Source organism: Clarias gariepinus, chromosome 28, assembly GCF_024256425.1.
Source record: "Clarias gariepinus isolate MV-2021 ecotype Netherlands chromosome 28, CGAR_prim_01v2, whole genome shotgun sequence".
Taxonomy (NCBI): Eukaryota; Metazoa; Chordata; class Actinopteri; order Siluriformes; family Clariidae; genus Clarias; species Clarias gariepinus.
This window is the reverse complement of record NC_071127.1, coordinates 1,055,896-1,073,726: the sequence shown is the minus strand read 5'-3', so window position 1 is coordinate 1,073,726 and position 17,831 is coordinate 1,055,896. Positions and strand designations below refer to the sequence as shown.

The 17,831-nt window shown below is 43.3% G+C and overlaps 1 protein-coding gene across 1 annotated transcript; it reads right to left on the bottom strand.

Moving 5' to 3' along the window:
• Positions 1 to 17,403, bottom strand: LOC128516196 (meiosis inhibitor protein 1). Its single transcript, XM_053490510.1, has 32 exons — positions 17,267 to 17,403; positions 16,932 to 17,104; positions 15,867 to 15,987; positions 15,671 to 15,721; positions 15,360 to 15,433; positions 14,500 to 14,596; positions 13,945 to 14,148; positions 13,749 to 13,864; positions 13,473 to 13,584; positions 13,224 to 13,343; positions 13,009 to 13,108; positions 12,576 to 12,710; positions 10,842 to 10,950; positions 10,628 to 10,722; positions 10,298 to 10,439; positions 10,036 to 10,147; positions 9,529 to 9,589; positions 8,885 to 8,970; positions 8,616 to 8,775; positions 8,355 to 8,502; positions 8,026 to 8,259; positions 7,778 to 7,943; positions 7,458 to 7,559; positions 5,621 to 5,731; positions 5,261 to 5,457; positions 5,079 to 5,163; positions 4,803 to 4,948; positions 4,636 to 4,717; positions 2,560 to 2,666; positions 794 to 925; positions 271 to 374; positions 1 to 202 (listed from the first exon to the last, which is right to left on the bottom strand). The coding sequence occupies exons 2-32, from the start codon at positions 17,091 to 17,093 to the stop codon at positions 151 to 153; spliced, it is 3,723 nt and encodes a 1,240-aa protein (XP_053346485.1). The 5' UTR covers positions 17,094 to 17,104; positions 17,267 to 17,403; the 3' UTR covers positions 1 to 150.
• Between the last annotated feature and the right edge of the window lie 428 nt (positions 17,404 to 17,831).

Here is a 17,831-nt window from a genome sequence, read left to right as displayed (position 1 = left end):
TGTGTGTGTGTGAGGAGTTTATTAAACACACAGGAACATTACACAGTAAATATAATGTAATAATATAAAGGAGAACAAGGCAGGAAACTCTCTCAGTGCTGTACACACACACACTCTGGGTACATGTGTGTGTGTGTGTGTGATTGAAGGCTAATGATTCACGGTGAAGTCAGCAAGGCAGATGGATAAACGTCCCACTCGACTGAGGCATGGTTAAGGACTAACTCAAGTTTGTGTGTCTGTGTATGTGTGTGTGTGTGGGCAGGATACAGAAAACCCCCAGCGCTGCTCTCTGAAGGACGCAGATGGTCGAGGGGCTCCAACAGTCTCTCCACTCTCAGTTTCACATCTTCACTCAGAGAACTCTCACTGCACTGACACACACACACAAGATTATATTACTGATCTAATTTCCTATATATATTTATAAGATCTCCACATTAGAGCTGAGAGCACTGTGCTCCGGATGTGCTCTGTGTGTGTGTGTGTAGTGGGGCAGGTGCGCAGGGTATCTGTGGCAGAATAGAACGTGTCATGGTGTGAAGGATGATCTCAGAGACCCCAGAGGGGATGATTACCCCATGACATGACTGAGCAGTAGGAGGCGCTGTGGTGCCCTAATGAGGAGAGAGAGAGAGAGAGACACTACAGGAAAAGATCTATCATTTGCTCCATCACTCTGGAGATCCCTCACGAGTACACACGACTCTAAAATGACCTTCTCACTCATCCTGTCGTCATGGCAACACACAGCAGGGAAACCAAACCAATTAACTTGTGTGTGTGTGTTTACCTGGATCAGTAGACGTTTCAGAGTGTTTACGGTGTTCACGCTCATCTCCTGCACTCCTCTCCTCTCAGCACTCTCACACACACACACGATGTTTGACTCCCACTGCAACCCATCTCCAGACCACTGAACCAGCTTTACACACACACACACATATATATATATATATATATATATATATATATATATACACAGGTCCTTCTCAAAAAATTTGCATATTGTGATAAAGTTCATTATTTTCTGTAATGTACTGATAAACATTAGACTTTCATATATTTCAGATTCATTACACACAACAAGTAGTTCAAGCCTTTTAATTGTTTTAATATTGATGATTTTGGCATACAGCTCATGAAAACCCAAAATTCCTATCTCAAAAAATTTGCATATTTCATCCGACCAATAAAAGAAAAGTGTTTTTAATACAAAAAAAGTCAACCTTCAAATAATTATGTTCAGTTATGCACTCACTTCTTGGTCGGGAATCCTTTTGGAGAAATGACTGCTTCAATGCGGCGTGGCATGGAGGCAATCAGCCTGTGGCACTGCTGAGGTGTTATGGAGGCCCAGAATGCTTCGATAGCAGCCTTAAGCTCATCCAGAGTGTTGGGTCTTGTGTCTCTCAACTTTCTCTTTACAATATCCCACAGATTCTCTATGGGGTTCAGGTCAGGAGAGTTGGCAGGCCAATTGAGCACAGTAATACCATGGTCAGTAAACCATTTACCAGTGGTTTTGGCACTGTGAGCAGGTGCCAGGTCGTGCTAAAAAATGAAATCTTCATCTCCATAAAGATTTTCAGCAGATGGAAGCATGAAGTGCTCCAAAATCTCCTGATAGCTAGCTGCATTGACCCTGCCCTTGATAAAACACAGTGGACCAACACCAGCAGCTGACATGGCACCCCAGACCATCACTGACTGTGGGTACTTGACACTGGACTTCAGGCATTTTGGCATTTCCCTCTCCTCAGTCTTTCTCCAGACTCTGGCACCTTGCTTTCATGCAAAAAAAGTACTTTGGACCACCGAGCAACAGTCCAGTGCTGCTTCTCTGTAGCCCAGGTCAGGCGTTTCTGCCGCTGTTTCTGGTTCAAAAGTGGCTTGACCTGGGGAATGCGGCACCCAAGCCCATTTCCTGCACACGCCTGTACACGGTGGCTCTGGATGTTTCTACTCCAGACTCAGTCCACTGCTTCTGCAGGTCCCCCAAGGTCTGGAATCGGTCCTTCTCCACAATCTCTCTTTTTGAGTAATGAACCAGGCTGGGAGTTTTTTAAAGCCTCAGGAATCTTTTGCAGGTGTTTAGAGTTAATTAATTGATTTAGATGATTAGGTTAATAGCTCGTTTAGAGAACCTTTTCATGATATGCTAATTTTTTGAGATAGGAATTTTGGGTTTTCATGAGCTGTATGCCAAAATCATCAATATTAAAACAATAAAAGGCTTGAACTACTTCAGTTGTGTGTAATGAATTTAAAATATATGAAAGTCTAATGTTTATCAGTACATTACAGAAAATAATGAACTTTATCACAATATGCTACTTTTTTTAGAAGGACCTGTATATATAGGCAAAAGATTTTTAATCAGCCACTAAGTTCTGCCACTTAAAAAGATGAGAGAGAGAGAGAGGCCTCTCTCATCTTTTGAAGTGGGAGAACTTGAACAATTGGTGGCTGACCAAATACTTTTTGCCCCACTGTGTGTCTGTGTGTGTGTTTAAACACCCGGTTTAAATACCCTGTGTGTGTGTGTGTGTATGTTACCAGAGTGAGTAGGCGGAGTGTTGCAGGGTGCAGTGTGAGACAGTCGCCCGAGTTCAGCAGAGTGTAGAGCAAAAAACCACTCCAGGGCTGACAAACCACATGCTGAACTACACACACACACACAGGGACAGCATAAGCGAATTTGTAGATCTGTAGTATTCCACACACACACACACACAGATCTGTAGAACATTGAATTTGTGAGTCTCAGTACAGATAGTCCTCAACTCACGAATGAGTTCTGTTACAGGAGCATGTCCGTAAGTCCGATGTGTCCTTAAATCTGACAAAGTGAGTCTTAATCACCTTTGACACGAATATTCAATGTAAAGTATACCAATCCACTTGACTAAATCTTTGTCACCTTTCCCCACACTGCTATAATGTGGCCAAAAACCATAACCGCGCCTAAGGAGATGAATCTCACAGCGAAATGTAAGTGTGTTGTCTCTGCACCTTTAAATCACGTTTAAATCACCATTTTGTCTCCAAGTTGTTTTCCACTGTATAGGACTATAAACTCTGTTTTGTTGAGGATTTTCTGAAATTAGCATTATTCACCCTCAGGACAGCTTTACAGGACAGACCTTTTCTATTAGCGGGTGGCACCACTGTGTATGGTAAGCCACCCTATTCTGTTTTTTTTAATTAATTGCTGTGTTTATTTTATTTGTCTCTTATGATGTGTCATCTCTGCTGGTGTACGATCGTCTGACTCGTCTGACTGAAATATATGGGATACTATAAACAACTTGCCTGATTGTACTAACAGTGGACATTCAAAGACACCACCACCTTTTATATTGTCTGTAGCTGCTTATCTATGGCCTCCTGTTTATCCATTGTGTCCGCAGGAGACGCGGAAAGAGAGGAGGTATCCTCGTCAAAATGATGGCCTCCTGTGTAGACAACCCTGACTTTGCTTTAAATAGATTATCTCTATCCTAGGAGTACAGTTATCGGTGGCTCAGAACAGCTATCCCAGATGGCGGGTGTTCACTTCTGTGTCGTCGGCCGGTGAGGATCAGGGCACGGGGCTGTGTGCAAGGAAACCTCCACCCATTAAGTCGAGCCCTAAAGCAGACTGTAAGCCGGTACGTGCTGCCTTGTTGAACACTCGATCACTCACAAATAATACTTTCATTTTAAACGATCTGATTTCCACTCGCAAGTTGGATTTTATTTTGCTCACTGAGACTTAGCTAAAACAACGTGTGAATGAGAGTAAAACAGAATGTATTCTATTTGGCATCTCCGATTATCCTGCTTTTGTTACTGCTGGTCTTTATTCTCCAGTCCCTTATTTTAGCCAAGCAGTCAAAAAATTTGGGGGTGACAGCAGTTTAAACTTTCAGGCAGCAGTTTAAACTTTCATACACACATTGATTCTGTTGTCAAGGCAGGCTTTTTTCATCTTTGCCTCCTTGTAAAGCTCAAGCCTTTTTTGAATCAGAGTGACCTGGAGAAAGTCATCCATGCTTTTATTCGTGGCTAGACTACTGCAATGCTCGTATGCTGACTAATAATAGTAAGCATAACCACATCGTACCAATCCTGTGGTCCCTCGTGTGATGTTTGTTTTTAGTGCAATTAATGGTGTGTCACCTTCTTTCTTTTCACTTGTGTGAGACAGTGAGCTTTTATCAACAAACTAGAGTTTTATCTACTGGTGGTCTCTCGGTCAAGGTAAAAACAGTCGGGTGATCGCTCTTTTGCAGTGGCTGGTCCTAAACTCTGGAACACCATTCCACCTGAGCTACGTTATATTACTGACCTTCCTCTGTTTAAAGCAAAACTTAGGACTCACTTTCTTAGAAAGACTTTTGATATTTCATAACATCATATGCTTTTATAATTTAATAATTGTTTAATTTTGTTTCTACTTTTATTGTTTATATTATATATATCTTATGATCTTATTGGCTCTTTTTTAAAGCAAAACTTTAGATGCATTTATTTAGAATGGCTTTTAATATTTTTAGTTTTATGTGTTTTTTTTTTATAATTTATGTGTTTTATTTTGTCTTAATGCTGTGAAGCACACAGTAACTCTCACACACACACAAACTTTAATACCTAACACTGGTCTCCTCCGGTTCAGGAAGTGTATCAGTGAGTTCAGACAGTTCACAGACACACTGAGAAGCATCTCCTGTTTCTATTACACACACACACACGAATCTTACTGAGTTACAGTAGACCTTCAGTCATTTTATCGTGTGTGTGTGTGTGTGTGTGTGTGCCTGTATCAGTAGACAGTGCAGTGCAGTGGTGAAGCTGATGACTCCTCTGTAGTTGAGTGGGTGGAGCTCCACACACTCTGACACACACACTACAGGAGAGCACAGGTCCACGTCCAGCAGGGCCTGCAGCAGACGCACACTACACCCTACACACACACACACACACACACACACACACACAGGGATAAAATCAGTACAGGTTTATGGGTTATAACTTACATCATTATATCACATAATCACTGTGTGTGTTTGTGTGTGTGTGTGTGTGTGTGTTACCCAGCAGCAGGCTGTCAGTGTGTCTCTTCCAGAACATGATGGTTCTTAGTACACTCTCTAACTCTAAATACACACTCTTATGTACCTGAAACACACACACACACACACATACACACACACACATGTTGGTTGGGATTAGTAAGAAATATTTCTAAACATGAGTGTGTGTATGTGAAAGACACCTGTGCAGAGTGTGTGTGCTGTAGAGTCACGAGTGAGCTGAGCAATAGGAGGGAGCAGCAGATGACAGGTGATGATGGTGATGAAGGTGATGATGAAGGTGATGATGATGGTGAGGAAGGTGATGAGGACTGGGAGAGATTCAGCAGAGTCTGTAATAACTCCATCAGACCTGTGTTACACAGCAGTATGGATACAACTAACACACACACACACACACACACACACACACACAAAGGTAACAGGACGTCTAAATAATAAAGGTATTTTATATAATAAAATATTTAATATTAATACATAAAGTAATTATTTCAGTAACAGAAGTGTGTGTGTGTGTGTGTGTGTGTGTGTGTGTGTTTTACCTCGGTCAGCAGTGTGTGTAGGAGACAGAGCCAGACAGCAGTAAAGGTAGTTTAAGGCCGGTAACAGATATACTGTATTACTGGACTTCATCTTTCCAACAAAATTACTGACTGCACATGCACACACACACACACACACACACACACACACACACACACACACACACACACAAAGTGATCATTTAGATTCTGTCTCTGCTATAACATTTACTATATATATATGGGCGCTCGCTTTGGGGCAGTGGTGGCTCAGTGTGTTAAGGCTCTGAGTTACGGATCGGAAGATCTGCGGTTCGAGCCCCAGCTCCGCCAGGTTGCCGCTGTTGGGCCCTTGAGCAAGGCCCTTAACCCTGTCTGCTCCAGGGGCGCCGTAAAAATGGCTGACCCTGCGCTCTGACCCCTGCCTACTAACAAGAAGCTGGGATATGTGAAGAATAAAGAATTTCACTGTGCAGTAATGTATGTGTGACGAATAAAGGCTTAACTTAACTTAACTTAACTTAACTTAAATGTTATATATATTGCATCTACACACAGTATATTTGTGTTAAGTTCCACTATAAGATGTAATAATATTAATAAGAGCCCTGACGCAGGACGTCTGAGGAGGTCAGTGTAATAGGAGTGTGTGAGAGTTCTTATGACATGCGCACAGGAAGACTTCCTGTTTGTAGATAGCGTGAGATTATTAATTGGAATTAAAACGGCAACAAAAGAAAACAGAAAACTCAGTTTAAACAGAGCCCCATCCTCTCTGGACGAGTCGACCCTTTCTATGTGCTTAATTTTCATTTACGTGCTTTTTAAAATGTAACTTAGAACGAGAGGGCATGCTGGGTGAGTTGCGTTCTGCTCTCTCTCACACAAAATGCCGGCTTCTGTGTCAGAGGTCGACTGGATCTTTTGCCTTTGTGCTACCTAATGATTGAAGACATACAGGTAACCCCTTCCCTCTCCCACGGACGACTCTCATGTCCTAGAATCAATTTGGACCCTATGGAACTCTTCAATGAGTTCAGAGTCCAGGGAGTCCGAGACTCTGTCACTTGGGCCTGATTCTGGTGGTCTCCCGCTCGGCCTCCACTGGGGCTGGCCAGGGAGACCAATGAGATGGTGGAAGGGAGCGGGCTAACTGGTATGCTCATGGCCCATTGCATGGGCTCTCCCATGTCTTCAAGCTCTAGCTCAGGTTCTAAAGGACATAAAGCCTTAGGCTTTGTTTCCAAAGGCAGAGATTAGGCTTCACGTAGTCGAGTTTTGGCCACAAGAGGGGGTAATTGCGCCACTGATCTAGGGTTGAGAGTCGACTCCGGGACCCGACTCGCGACCAGATTTAATCCAGGAAGTTACTTGCGCCTCGAGCTGCCCAAACATTTGCTCGAGGCGCTTATTAATCCCACACATCTCCAAAATTCACGTGGTCAGGGCTTCCTCATGCTTTATTAAGCACGCTCGCTTGGTCTTTAACCATCTCATGTACCTTCTCCAGGCCCGTGGGCGCTTCAGGTGGTGCGGGTTGGCGAGTCTTTGCTTTTGTCTTTGACCCTGATACCTTTACCAGTGCTACCTAATTATTGCATGAAGTGCGCAGGTATCAGGGCCCTTAAATAAACACGCCACCATGTGCAGTGCATTCGCACTAAGCCTACAGTGATGTCGCCTGGCAATCGTGCGTTTATACTGTATGGCCACGGCTCTGCCTGTTCAGAACTCTGTGGGGTATCAGCCTATAGTTGTGTGTGGTGATTGCAGTGGAAAACTACAAAGGTATGGGAACTGGGGAACACTGCACTATAGACGTGTGTGTGTGTGTGTGTGAGAGAGAGTGAGAGCTTACTGTGATATAGTAGTTTGAAGTCAGTGTGATCCATATCAGTGTGAACTGTAGAATTAGTCTGCACCACACACAGCACCTCCATCAGCAGAGACACACCGTGGACTAGTGGGGGAGGGGGGTCAGTCGGGGGGGGGGAGTAATATCCATATACAGAGAGAGGTGACACTTTAACTCCAGAAATACAAAATACACAATACACAATATCAGAATCTATTAGCGAATCCCCTCGGGTTCACCAGATTCTGACCCCAGAGATTGTAGCTGACAGGAAGAACCCTGCATGACCGGGTCTGAACCTTTAGGTCGGTGTGTGTGTGTACCTGTGTGTGTGTGACAGGTGACTTTAGACAGTGTGTGTAACAGTGATGGTTTGATCAATGTTTGAGACACAGAGCTGTGGTTCTGCTGCAGACTCAGAAATCTCCTGATCACACCGACCGCCTGCTCAGATACAGACTCCTCCTGCTGCTCCTCACACACCACACCCTGCACGCGCACACACACTCTTTAGAATATTAAACAAGAGATTAAGGTGGAAGACGTGTGTGTGTGTGTGTGTGGACGTCACCAGCAGTGTTAACAGAACAGACGGGTTCCTCTCCATCATCTCCATGATGACGGTGTGCTCCGGGTCTGTCCCCGACCCTGTTCTCAGCCTGGCGGTCAGCGCGGTCGCCCCGAAGCATTCGGCCAGTTCGGGGTAACGGAACAGGAAGTGCAGGAGGGAGGGGGGAGGGGCAGAGAGAGGGGAGCAGGACGGAGGGGTGGAGCTTAGGAGCTTACTGATACTCCTCAGAGGGGGCTGAGAAAGGGGTGGAGAGGGGTAGAGTCAGAGGGGAAAAAACCCAGGCTTACACTGTCAGTGAGTGTGTATGAGTGAGAGTGTGTGTGTGGTACCCAGTCCAGGTCAGAGCTGTTCCCCTGTGTGTGTGATAAGAGACAGAGAGACGCCTGTAGTACCGATGAAGGGAGTGTGTGACCCTGAACCTCTACTGCACTCAGGAAGTCCACTACACTACAGAACACTGTGGGGTCGGGGAGCAGTCTGTATCACACACACACACACACACACACAGGACAGTGGTATCACCCATCAACATCTATTACATTACAGTAACACTGAGAGCATGTCTCACACACACACACACACACACACACCTGTCACCGTGGAGCAGTGAGAGGTACAGCAGGTGCAGTAGGCAGTACTGTGTGTTCTGATTGACTCCTGGAACCTCCCCCAACACCGAGGGCCAATCACACACAGGGTAGTACAGAGAGGGCAAACACTCACGTAGCACACACTCCACCTCCTCAACACCTGACACACACACACACACACACAAACAGAGTTACAGAGAGACTGAGGGAGAGAGAGGGGGAATACTTTTAAACAGAGGAGCATGGAGAAGTAACACACGCACACACACCCAGGTGGTGTGACTCAGGGTCAGACAGTAAACATGTAGAGAGTTTCAGGAGGAAGTCACAGCACGCTACGTTTAGAGACACGTGTCTGAAAAACATCAAAGAGAGAAAGTAAACACAGTCATGTGATGTAAACGCAGTGTTACTGAGATACTTATTCACTGTCCTGACCCTGACTACTACACACTGACATCATCACTCTGACATCATCGCTTTGACATCATCACACTGACATCATCACTCTGACATCATCACACTGACATCATCACACTGACATCATCACACTGAGATCATCACTCTGATCATTAAGAGAAAACAGCTCTTTAACAGGAGTGTACTTATACACACTGACATCATCACTCTGACATCATCACTCTGACATCATCACTCTGATCATTAAGAGAAAACAGCTCTTTACCAGGAGTGTACTCATACAGAGTGTTGACATTAGGACATGAGTGATTTGTACACCACACTCCTCTCAATTTATTATTGTTATTATTATTATTATCGATCTCTGAACACTGAACACTCTCATTACTGCCCTTAGGTAGAAGGTACAGGTCCAGAACCACCAGACTGTCTCACCACACCTTCCTCCGTCTGTGAGGACACTGAACACTGTGAGGACTCTAAGGACTCGTACCTGTTCCCTGAGCACAGAAGAGTCTTGTGTTCCAGAGTCAGTCTGATGAACCCAGAGGAGGCTGGGACAGAGACAGAGAGACAGAGATTATGAGTACCACTTTTTAATAAACACCCGTCACTAGGGGACTCCCACACCAAGACGACTAAGACCAGGGAGGGACGAAGACTATCACGTGTCTCCCCTGATTCACATGACGCCAGACAAACACATCTCTTTCAAAGTGTTTAATAAACACACTTGGAAGACAGCGCTATCCAGTGAGTGGATAGTCTGGGGGTGTGGCAACCCACTGAGGGCGGGGCTTAAACCTGAATCCTCCAGTCACTCAAACCAACAACCTACAGTCTTAACCACACTCATCAAACTGTCACTATTTATTATTTTACCAAAAAAACTCATTTAAATATGAAGAACTGTGCTGAACTATGATGTGTGTGTGTGTGTGTGTATGTGTGTGTGTGTGTGTGTGTGTGTGTGTGTGTGTGTGTGTTTGTGTGTTCTCACCCAGCTTGTTGGCGAATGCAGGCATGAGTGCGGGTGAGAGAGAGAACTGTACAGAGAGGGAGGAGAGGAAGAGCTGCAGAACACGAGCACTGGGGCTGCGCTCACACACTCTCTATACACACACACACACACACACACACACACACGTTTACACTTCAGTGTGTACACAATGAGAGAGAGTGTGTATGTTTAATTATATATCTGTCTACGTGTGTGTGTGTGTGTGTGTGTGTGTGTGTGTGTGTGTGTGTGTGAGACTCACCGTGACTGTAGGGATGTACACTGTGTCACAGCACTTCAGCACACAAACACACACACTCTCCAGTGTCTCCTCATTCTGTTGGTCTCCTGACGTCGGGGGTCTGTCCTTAACACTGTCCTCACACACACACTCCTCCAGCAGTCTGTACACACACACACACACACACACACACACACACACACACACACACACACACAGAGTATGCTGAGCAAGCACAAATATCTGTCTTTAATTTGCATTAATTAAGAACCCTGTGTGTGTGTGTGTGTGTGTGTGTGTGTGTGTGTGTGTGTGTGTGTGTGTGTGTGTGTGTGTTTGTGTGAGACTGACCTGCAGGTCTGATTTAAACAGATGAGAGCCTGCAGTAGAAACGCTCCTGCTCTGGCAGACTGAGAGCTGGACTCAGAATCTGTGGTAAAACACCTCTAACACACACACACACACACGCATCACAATAGTGTATTCAGTTCCCCTCAGTTCTCTTTTCTGTTTAAGTGATGTCTCACACACACAAACACACACACACACACACACACACACTGACTCTGCGCTGAGAGATGCTCCGTGACGGTAACTCAGTGAATCTAGACGATAAAGCCTCAACGATCTTCTTTAATTCTCCATAATGCACTGAGGTGGACTGGTGATGCATCCTACACACACACACACACACACACACACAGTTTAAATTTCAGCAGTACGTCACTTTAGTTGAGTTTCTAATAGAGTTAATATAAATGTGTAGTGTAACCTGAGTGTAAGTGTGTGTGCACAAGAGCACCACCCTGTGGACAAACGATGAACAACCACATGTACAGTCTGTCTATACTGTATAGACTCACGTCTGCACTAGGGCTGTGCGATTAATCGAAATCGTATCGAAATCGCGATGTGAATATGCACGATTTCTAAATTGCCTTACAGTATGATTTTTCCTGCAGTATGGTATTTAAACCAATCACAACGCAGCACGCCTAAACAGAGCTAAAGAACAGGAGATTGAGCTTAATGACAAATAGGCTGCAGAAACATAAATACGCACACGCGCACACATACACACGCACGCACGCACATACACACACATGAGGGCTGAAACGATTCCTCGAGTAACTCGATTACATAAGATAATGGAGGCAAAATCTTCTGCCTCGAAGCTTCTCCAGCTGAAAGCTTGCCTTATGTTTTCGCGCAATTATTAGTTTGGCGTGACAAAGCGTGCAAGCCGCTACTAAACACAGACGAGAAGAAGCGCTTACGTCACCCACAAGGAGGAAGGAGACGAAAACAGTTAGTGTGTATTGATTTGATGGAGCGTTCTGTTGTAGGATGTAAAATGTGAAGGAGCGATAAAAATATCAGTCAAGAGAAGAAGAAACCAGGAAGAGAAAACGACAGAAATTGTCAGTAGAGGTTTATGTTACGTCTGAGGTGTAGATTTAGAAACTTTTAGTCCTGAAAGTGAAGTTGCACAATATAGTGTTTTTGTATAATTATTTATTTTAATGAGTGTGTTATGCAATAAAATGCCATGGATTGCCCCCCCTACACACACACACATACTGTAATCTCTATCAAATATACAATATACACAATCAAAAATTCATATTATTATTATCAAATATATTATTACTATTATAATTAACCCTAGGCACGTGACAAATTAATACAAAATTTATTAATACAAAATTAATTAATACAAAATTAAGACACGTGATACAAATTCTCATATAATGTTTATTTTGTGGCACATTTATTTTGCAGGTGTTTGTCATGTAATACAAAAATGTTTACACTAAATAAATATTGTTTATGATGAAAAATTACACGAAAAGATTTTTTATTATAAAATAAGCAGTATAAAAATATACATGTTGTATATAAAAAAGATACATAATTTATATATTTTCCCTATACAACATTTCTTTTTTTATATTGCTTATTTTATAATCTAATTCGTTTGGTGCAATTTGTAATTCGTAAATTATAAACCTATAAATTTATGTTCTAATATAATATTTGAAAGAGGTTATGTGGGGGTGTGGGTGGGGGGGCGGGGCAATCAGTGGCAGGGAGGCATTTTAGCGCATAACAGTTTTCCTTTGGAAAAATGTTTCCTATTCACACTGTTAAACATGTCTGTGTGTCAAAACCGTGATTCTTTGTCCATATCACACAGCCCCAGTCTGTGGTCACACTCTTTATGTTATACTGTATATTTTATACTTTGTTTTTCATAACAGTGTGTGTACTGTGTGTGTGTGTGTGTGTGTGTGTGTACTTCATGAGCGCAGAAGCTGCTCGTGCTGCCCAGGTGGCGACTCTGAGACAGGGTGAAGACACGCCCCCTACTACAACCTCAGCCACACCCACAAATGCCGAACGAATCGGGAAGAGACGCACACCCGCTGGCTGCCTATCACACACACACACACACACACACACACACAATTAACAGACGGGTCACACACACGTCATGTCATACACAGTGACCCTGGACATCTTTACACTCATTAATCAGACTTTGATGAATTTTACTTTGAAGTTGTTTGAAGATACGAGTCATCGAGTTTAAACACTGAGTATAAAGAAGATCTGTGGCTGTTGTCTCACGTGTGGAAGACGGGTCTACCTGTCCTGTCCATGTCCTTCATCCTGTCCTTCGTCCTGTTGAGTCTGTATCAGTATAACGTGTGTGTGTGTGTGTGTTGTACCTCTCCAGTATGACAGTAAGCAGCTGTAGTCCCTGTCTCGGTACCTCCAGATTGGACATCTTCAGAGACACCTTCAGACTGCGCACCACAGACTCAATACCTAACACACACACACACACACACACACACACACACACACACACACACACACACACAGGTGTGTGTCAGACTGAATCAGACGAGACGGGGACAAGGACGAGGACAGGGACGCTCACCGTACACAGAGTGACACTGAGAGAAGAACAGAGCGTCTTCACACAGCTGTAACACACACGTGTACACACACCACAGGAGGACGTCACTGCTGCTGCTGCTCAGGCGCTCCAACAGGAACTCTGTCACACACACACACCCACACACACACACAGTCAGTCTACAGGGTTTAATGTGTGTGTGTGTGTGTGAGTGTGTGTGTGTGTGTGTGTGTGTGTGTGTGTGTGTGTGTGTGTGTGTGTGTGACACACCTGGGATGTCGTCGTGTATGAACGAGCTGCAGTACTGAGTGGAGTGTGTGAGTACAGCACACACACACTGTACACTGGCCACCTGCAGGGACTCGTCAGCACTCAACAACAACTACACACACACACACACACACACACACCATCTTAAAGAGTTCCGTCTCAAATATTTATATATATTTTTTGGTCTGAATCTACAACATTAAACCTTTAAACACCGCGTGTGTGTGTGTGTGTGTGTGTGTGTGTGTGTGTGTGTGTGTGTGTGTGTGTGTGCACCCTCTTTAATATGAGAGGTAGTGAACAGTGCTGAAGCTCCTCATGTTGTCTCTCTCCTCCCTGATTCATCAGGAAACACACCGTCTCTCCAGAGCGCAGCATCTCTAACAGCAGCCCTACACACACACACACACACACACATCACACACAGTACAGACATATAACTCTACACAAACAGACACACAGACAGACAGACCGAAGCAGTTGGCGATGAGTGGATGTGAGCAGGCGTGTGTGAAGGTGTGCAGCAGTAACACACACACCCTCTCCCTGAGTGTGTGTGACAGAGAGCCGAGCGCCTCCTCACACTGCCACACCCCGCGCAACACGTAACACACCGCCGCCTTCAGCTCCTCGTCCCCGCCCGGCATCCGCGCACACACACTCTCCAACATACACGCTGGAACAGAGAGACGAGTTATCAGATATTACACACACACACACACACACACAAGCATGATATATACAGGTAGTCCCCGAGTTCTGTTTCAGGAGCACGTCCGTAAGTCAGATTTGTTCTTAAGTCAGGGACAAAGTGAGTCTCATACACCTTTGACATGAATATATACAATATAAACCATAACACTCCACTGGACTAAATCTCTGTTCTTTCACAACACTGACACCATGTGGACAAAAACCATAACTGCACCTGAGTAAATAAATCTCACACAGTGTGTAATGTAACAGTCTTAACATCTCAGTGTTTATAAATGTGTGTGTGTGTGTGTGTGTTTGTGTGTGTACTCACAGTGTGAGGAGGTCAGGGTGTGTGAGACTGTAGGGACAGCGTCCAGGAGTCTACCCAGAAATGTCACACACGCCAGGAAACACCTCATATCACACAGCTGAGGAAGAGAGAGAGAGAGAGAGAGAGAGCGTTCACAGTGCTGTTGTGCTCCTGATTTTATTTTTATTTTTCGTATTTGTCACTTAAACGATTTAGATCATAACAGAACATTTAACATTACACAAAGATAACTCGAGTAAATACAAAAATGCAGGTTTTAATCACTGATGTTATTTATTAAAGCAGAAAAATAAAATCTGTCCAAACCTACCTGGCCCTATGTGAAAAAGTATTTGCCCCTTCCTAACCCTACTAACTGCAATTAAGAGTTTGTAATACCTGGCACTGAGTCTCTCACACCACTGTGGAGGGATTCTGTCCCGCTCTTCTTTGCAGAACTGCTTTAATCCCACCACACTGGAGGGTTTTCAAACTTGAACATCCTGTTTAAGGATCTCAATCAGATTTAAGTCTGGACTTGTTGGTGTGTTTTGGATCGTTGTCCTTCAGGATCTCAGCACAGAATTCATGTTCCATCATCACTCATGGTCCTGAAGCTGCAGAGCCCCAGACCATCACACCACCACCACCATGTGTGTATGACACTGTGCTCATTACACGCCTTACAAAAGTCTGGAGGACAATCAGGATGTTTTTTCTGGTGAATGTGAGACGAGTGTTTGTGTTCACCCTGGAACTCTCTCATGGACGCCCTACATCAGTTCGTCCTAACATTGTGTGTTACTGAGACTATGTGGAGTTCATACATCATCTGTCTGTCTCTCAGTCTGTCTCTGTCTCCCAGTCTGTCTGTCTCTCACCAGTGTCTGGAGTTCATCCATCACATGCTGCACTAACTGCTCTGTCTTCAGATCCACCAGCAGCTGAACCAGCACTGAAACACAAACACACACACACACACTGATGTAAAACTATATATTACACTCTGTGTTAACTGAGAGAAAAGTTCAGACATAGAGCCTACAAACTCCGCAATGCATTGTGGGTAATTCACACCTGCTGCACGTGTCATCATATGGATTAATGTAGTGATTCAGTATTTACTACACACACATACACACATACACACACACAGTCCTATAAATACTGTCTATGTGTGTTCCTGTCTCACCGTGAATGACTTTGTCCAGGACACACGGGTCGTCCACACACTGCAGCATCCCTACACACACACACACGATAAAAGAGGAGATCAGAGGTACCCGTCACTGATAACACTGAAGATCGTACGCATTACAGTGTATGAACGGGCCTTACAACTTTTCTTTACGTAGATATGTGTGTGAGTGTGTGTGTGTGTGTCTTACTGAGTAATGAGGAAGTTAAATGCACACACACTCTGTCGTCCTGCTGCAGGATCTCCCTCATCACTCCCTCAGTCTTCATTAGTTCTCCTACACCCGTCAGAGCCACAGACTTACGCACAACCTACACACACACACACACACGAGTCAGTTCCACAAGTCACTCCATACAGCGGTGCCGCTGCTTAACAACTGAAATTTTGCAAGAAGTTTGTCTGGGATACAAAGCATTTATGTCATACGAGTGAACATTCTGGCTGAGTCACGCCTACGTCTTGGAGACGTTTAAAAAACACGTTTGTGTCAGTGAAAAGCCAAGCAAGGCGAGTTTACATATATTTTGTGGGTTTTTTGCATTCTGTGTAAGATTTAGTGGAGACATAACACTATGGATCCCAAGAATGTTATCAAGGAATAAAAGGGAGACGTTTTGGTTTTGTTTTTCAAAGCAGTCGGTGCCGAGAGGAACGATAAATTAAGGTTAAGTGAGGTTTAATGTCTATTTATTTCATAATTTACCTAATTTACATGTCTTTTCTAAACATTTTGATTGTTTTTATATGCAGACATATGATTATAGTGTTGGAAATTGTTAATATTGGTAATAATTTTAGTGTCTGGAACGGATTATCTGCATTTACATTAGTTCCTCTGGGAAAATGTGTTTTACAATACGACATTTCACCTTTAGAACTCGCCTCCGGGATGGATTAAGCTCGTACACCGAGGTTCTGCGGTACGTTAATATTCTGTAAATTCCTGGGTCTACACTGCCCTCTAGTGGACTAGGTGAGGCACTGACACTGGACACATTCAGCATTCTGTACATCTGATTTTATTATTTATATATAATAGTTAAACGCTGTAATATATTATTAAATCATTTATATTTATACAGATTTACTCTCTATTACTCAAACACTGCTTTAAATAACACCAGCCCTGTTCTTCCTGAAGTGATATAATATAATATATTATAATATAATATAATATAATATAATATAATAATAAAGTGTTTAAACACTGCAGTAATAATAAACTAATTAAAATAAACAGATGTCTCATTACAGACACGTGTTGGCTGTCCATCAGCTCGATGACGCACGCGACGCACACCGTGACGCTCGGCCGCGCGCCCCCTCCGACGTCACGTCCGGTGGCCGTGCGCGCGCTCCACCGTGGATCGTGTGTGTGGTGAATCCTGTCACAGAGCACGTCTAATGTCGCCATCTCTCTCCGTCCTCCACACACACACACACACACACACACACACACACTTTATATTCACCTCAGGAGACACTAAATCATTAACATCAACAACATTATTAATATATTTTACATTATTTACATTAAACAGCCCAGTGTTTCTCTCAGCTCACAGATAGCTAACAAGTCTCTCTCACCTTCTGTTTCAAACAGTGTCTAAATTACTGTCTACTCATATATAATCACATAAAGTTTAAATTAATAATGACTTCACTTTATAACTCTAATAATTTTATATTTTATATTAATTTCTACTTCACACCACAGAGCAGCGCACAAGCTCCCCCTCTGGTCAGCGTCACTTCAACTGGGGGCGGGGCTTATTTATGCAGCGTGATGACGTAGGCCCGCAAACGTCAACCCGGAAGAGAACCTGCTATTCAAGATTCGATTCAAAGATTCAAATAACTTTATTAATCCCGGAGGATACAGGTGCTCACAGTTGTTAATTAATAAAGGTAATAAAGAATAGAGGTAATAAATAATAATAATAATAATAATAATAATAATAATAATAATAATCTTAAAAAAAAGTTCCTAAAACAGTAAGTACCATTATTATACTATAAATAAGTAAGTAAGTAACATTATTATTACTATAAATTATACTCAGGTAAATCCTTATTAAACATTAAGAACATTTACTTAAAAACAAAAATAAATGAATAAATAAAAATAGCAAGACATAATATAAATTCATTG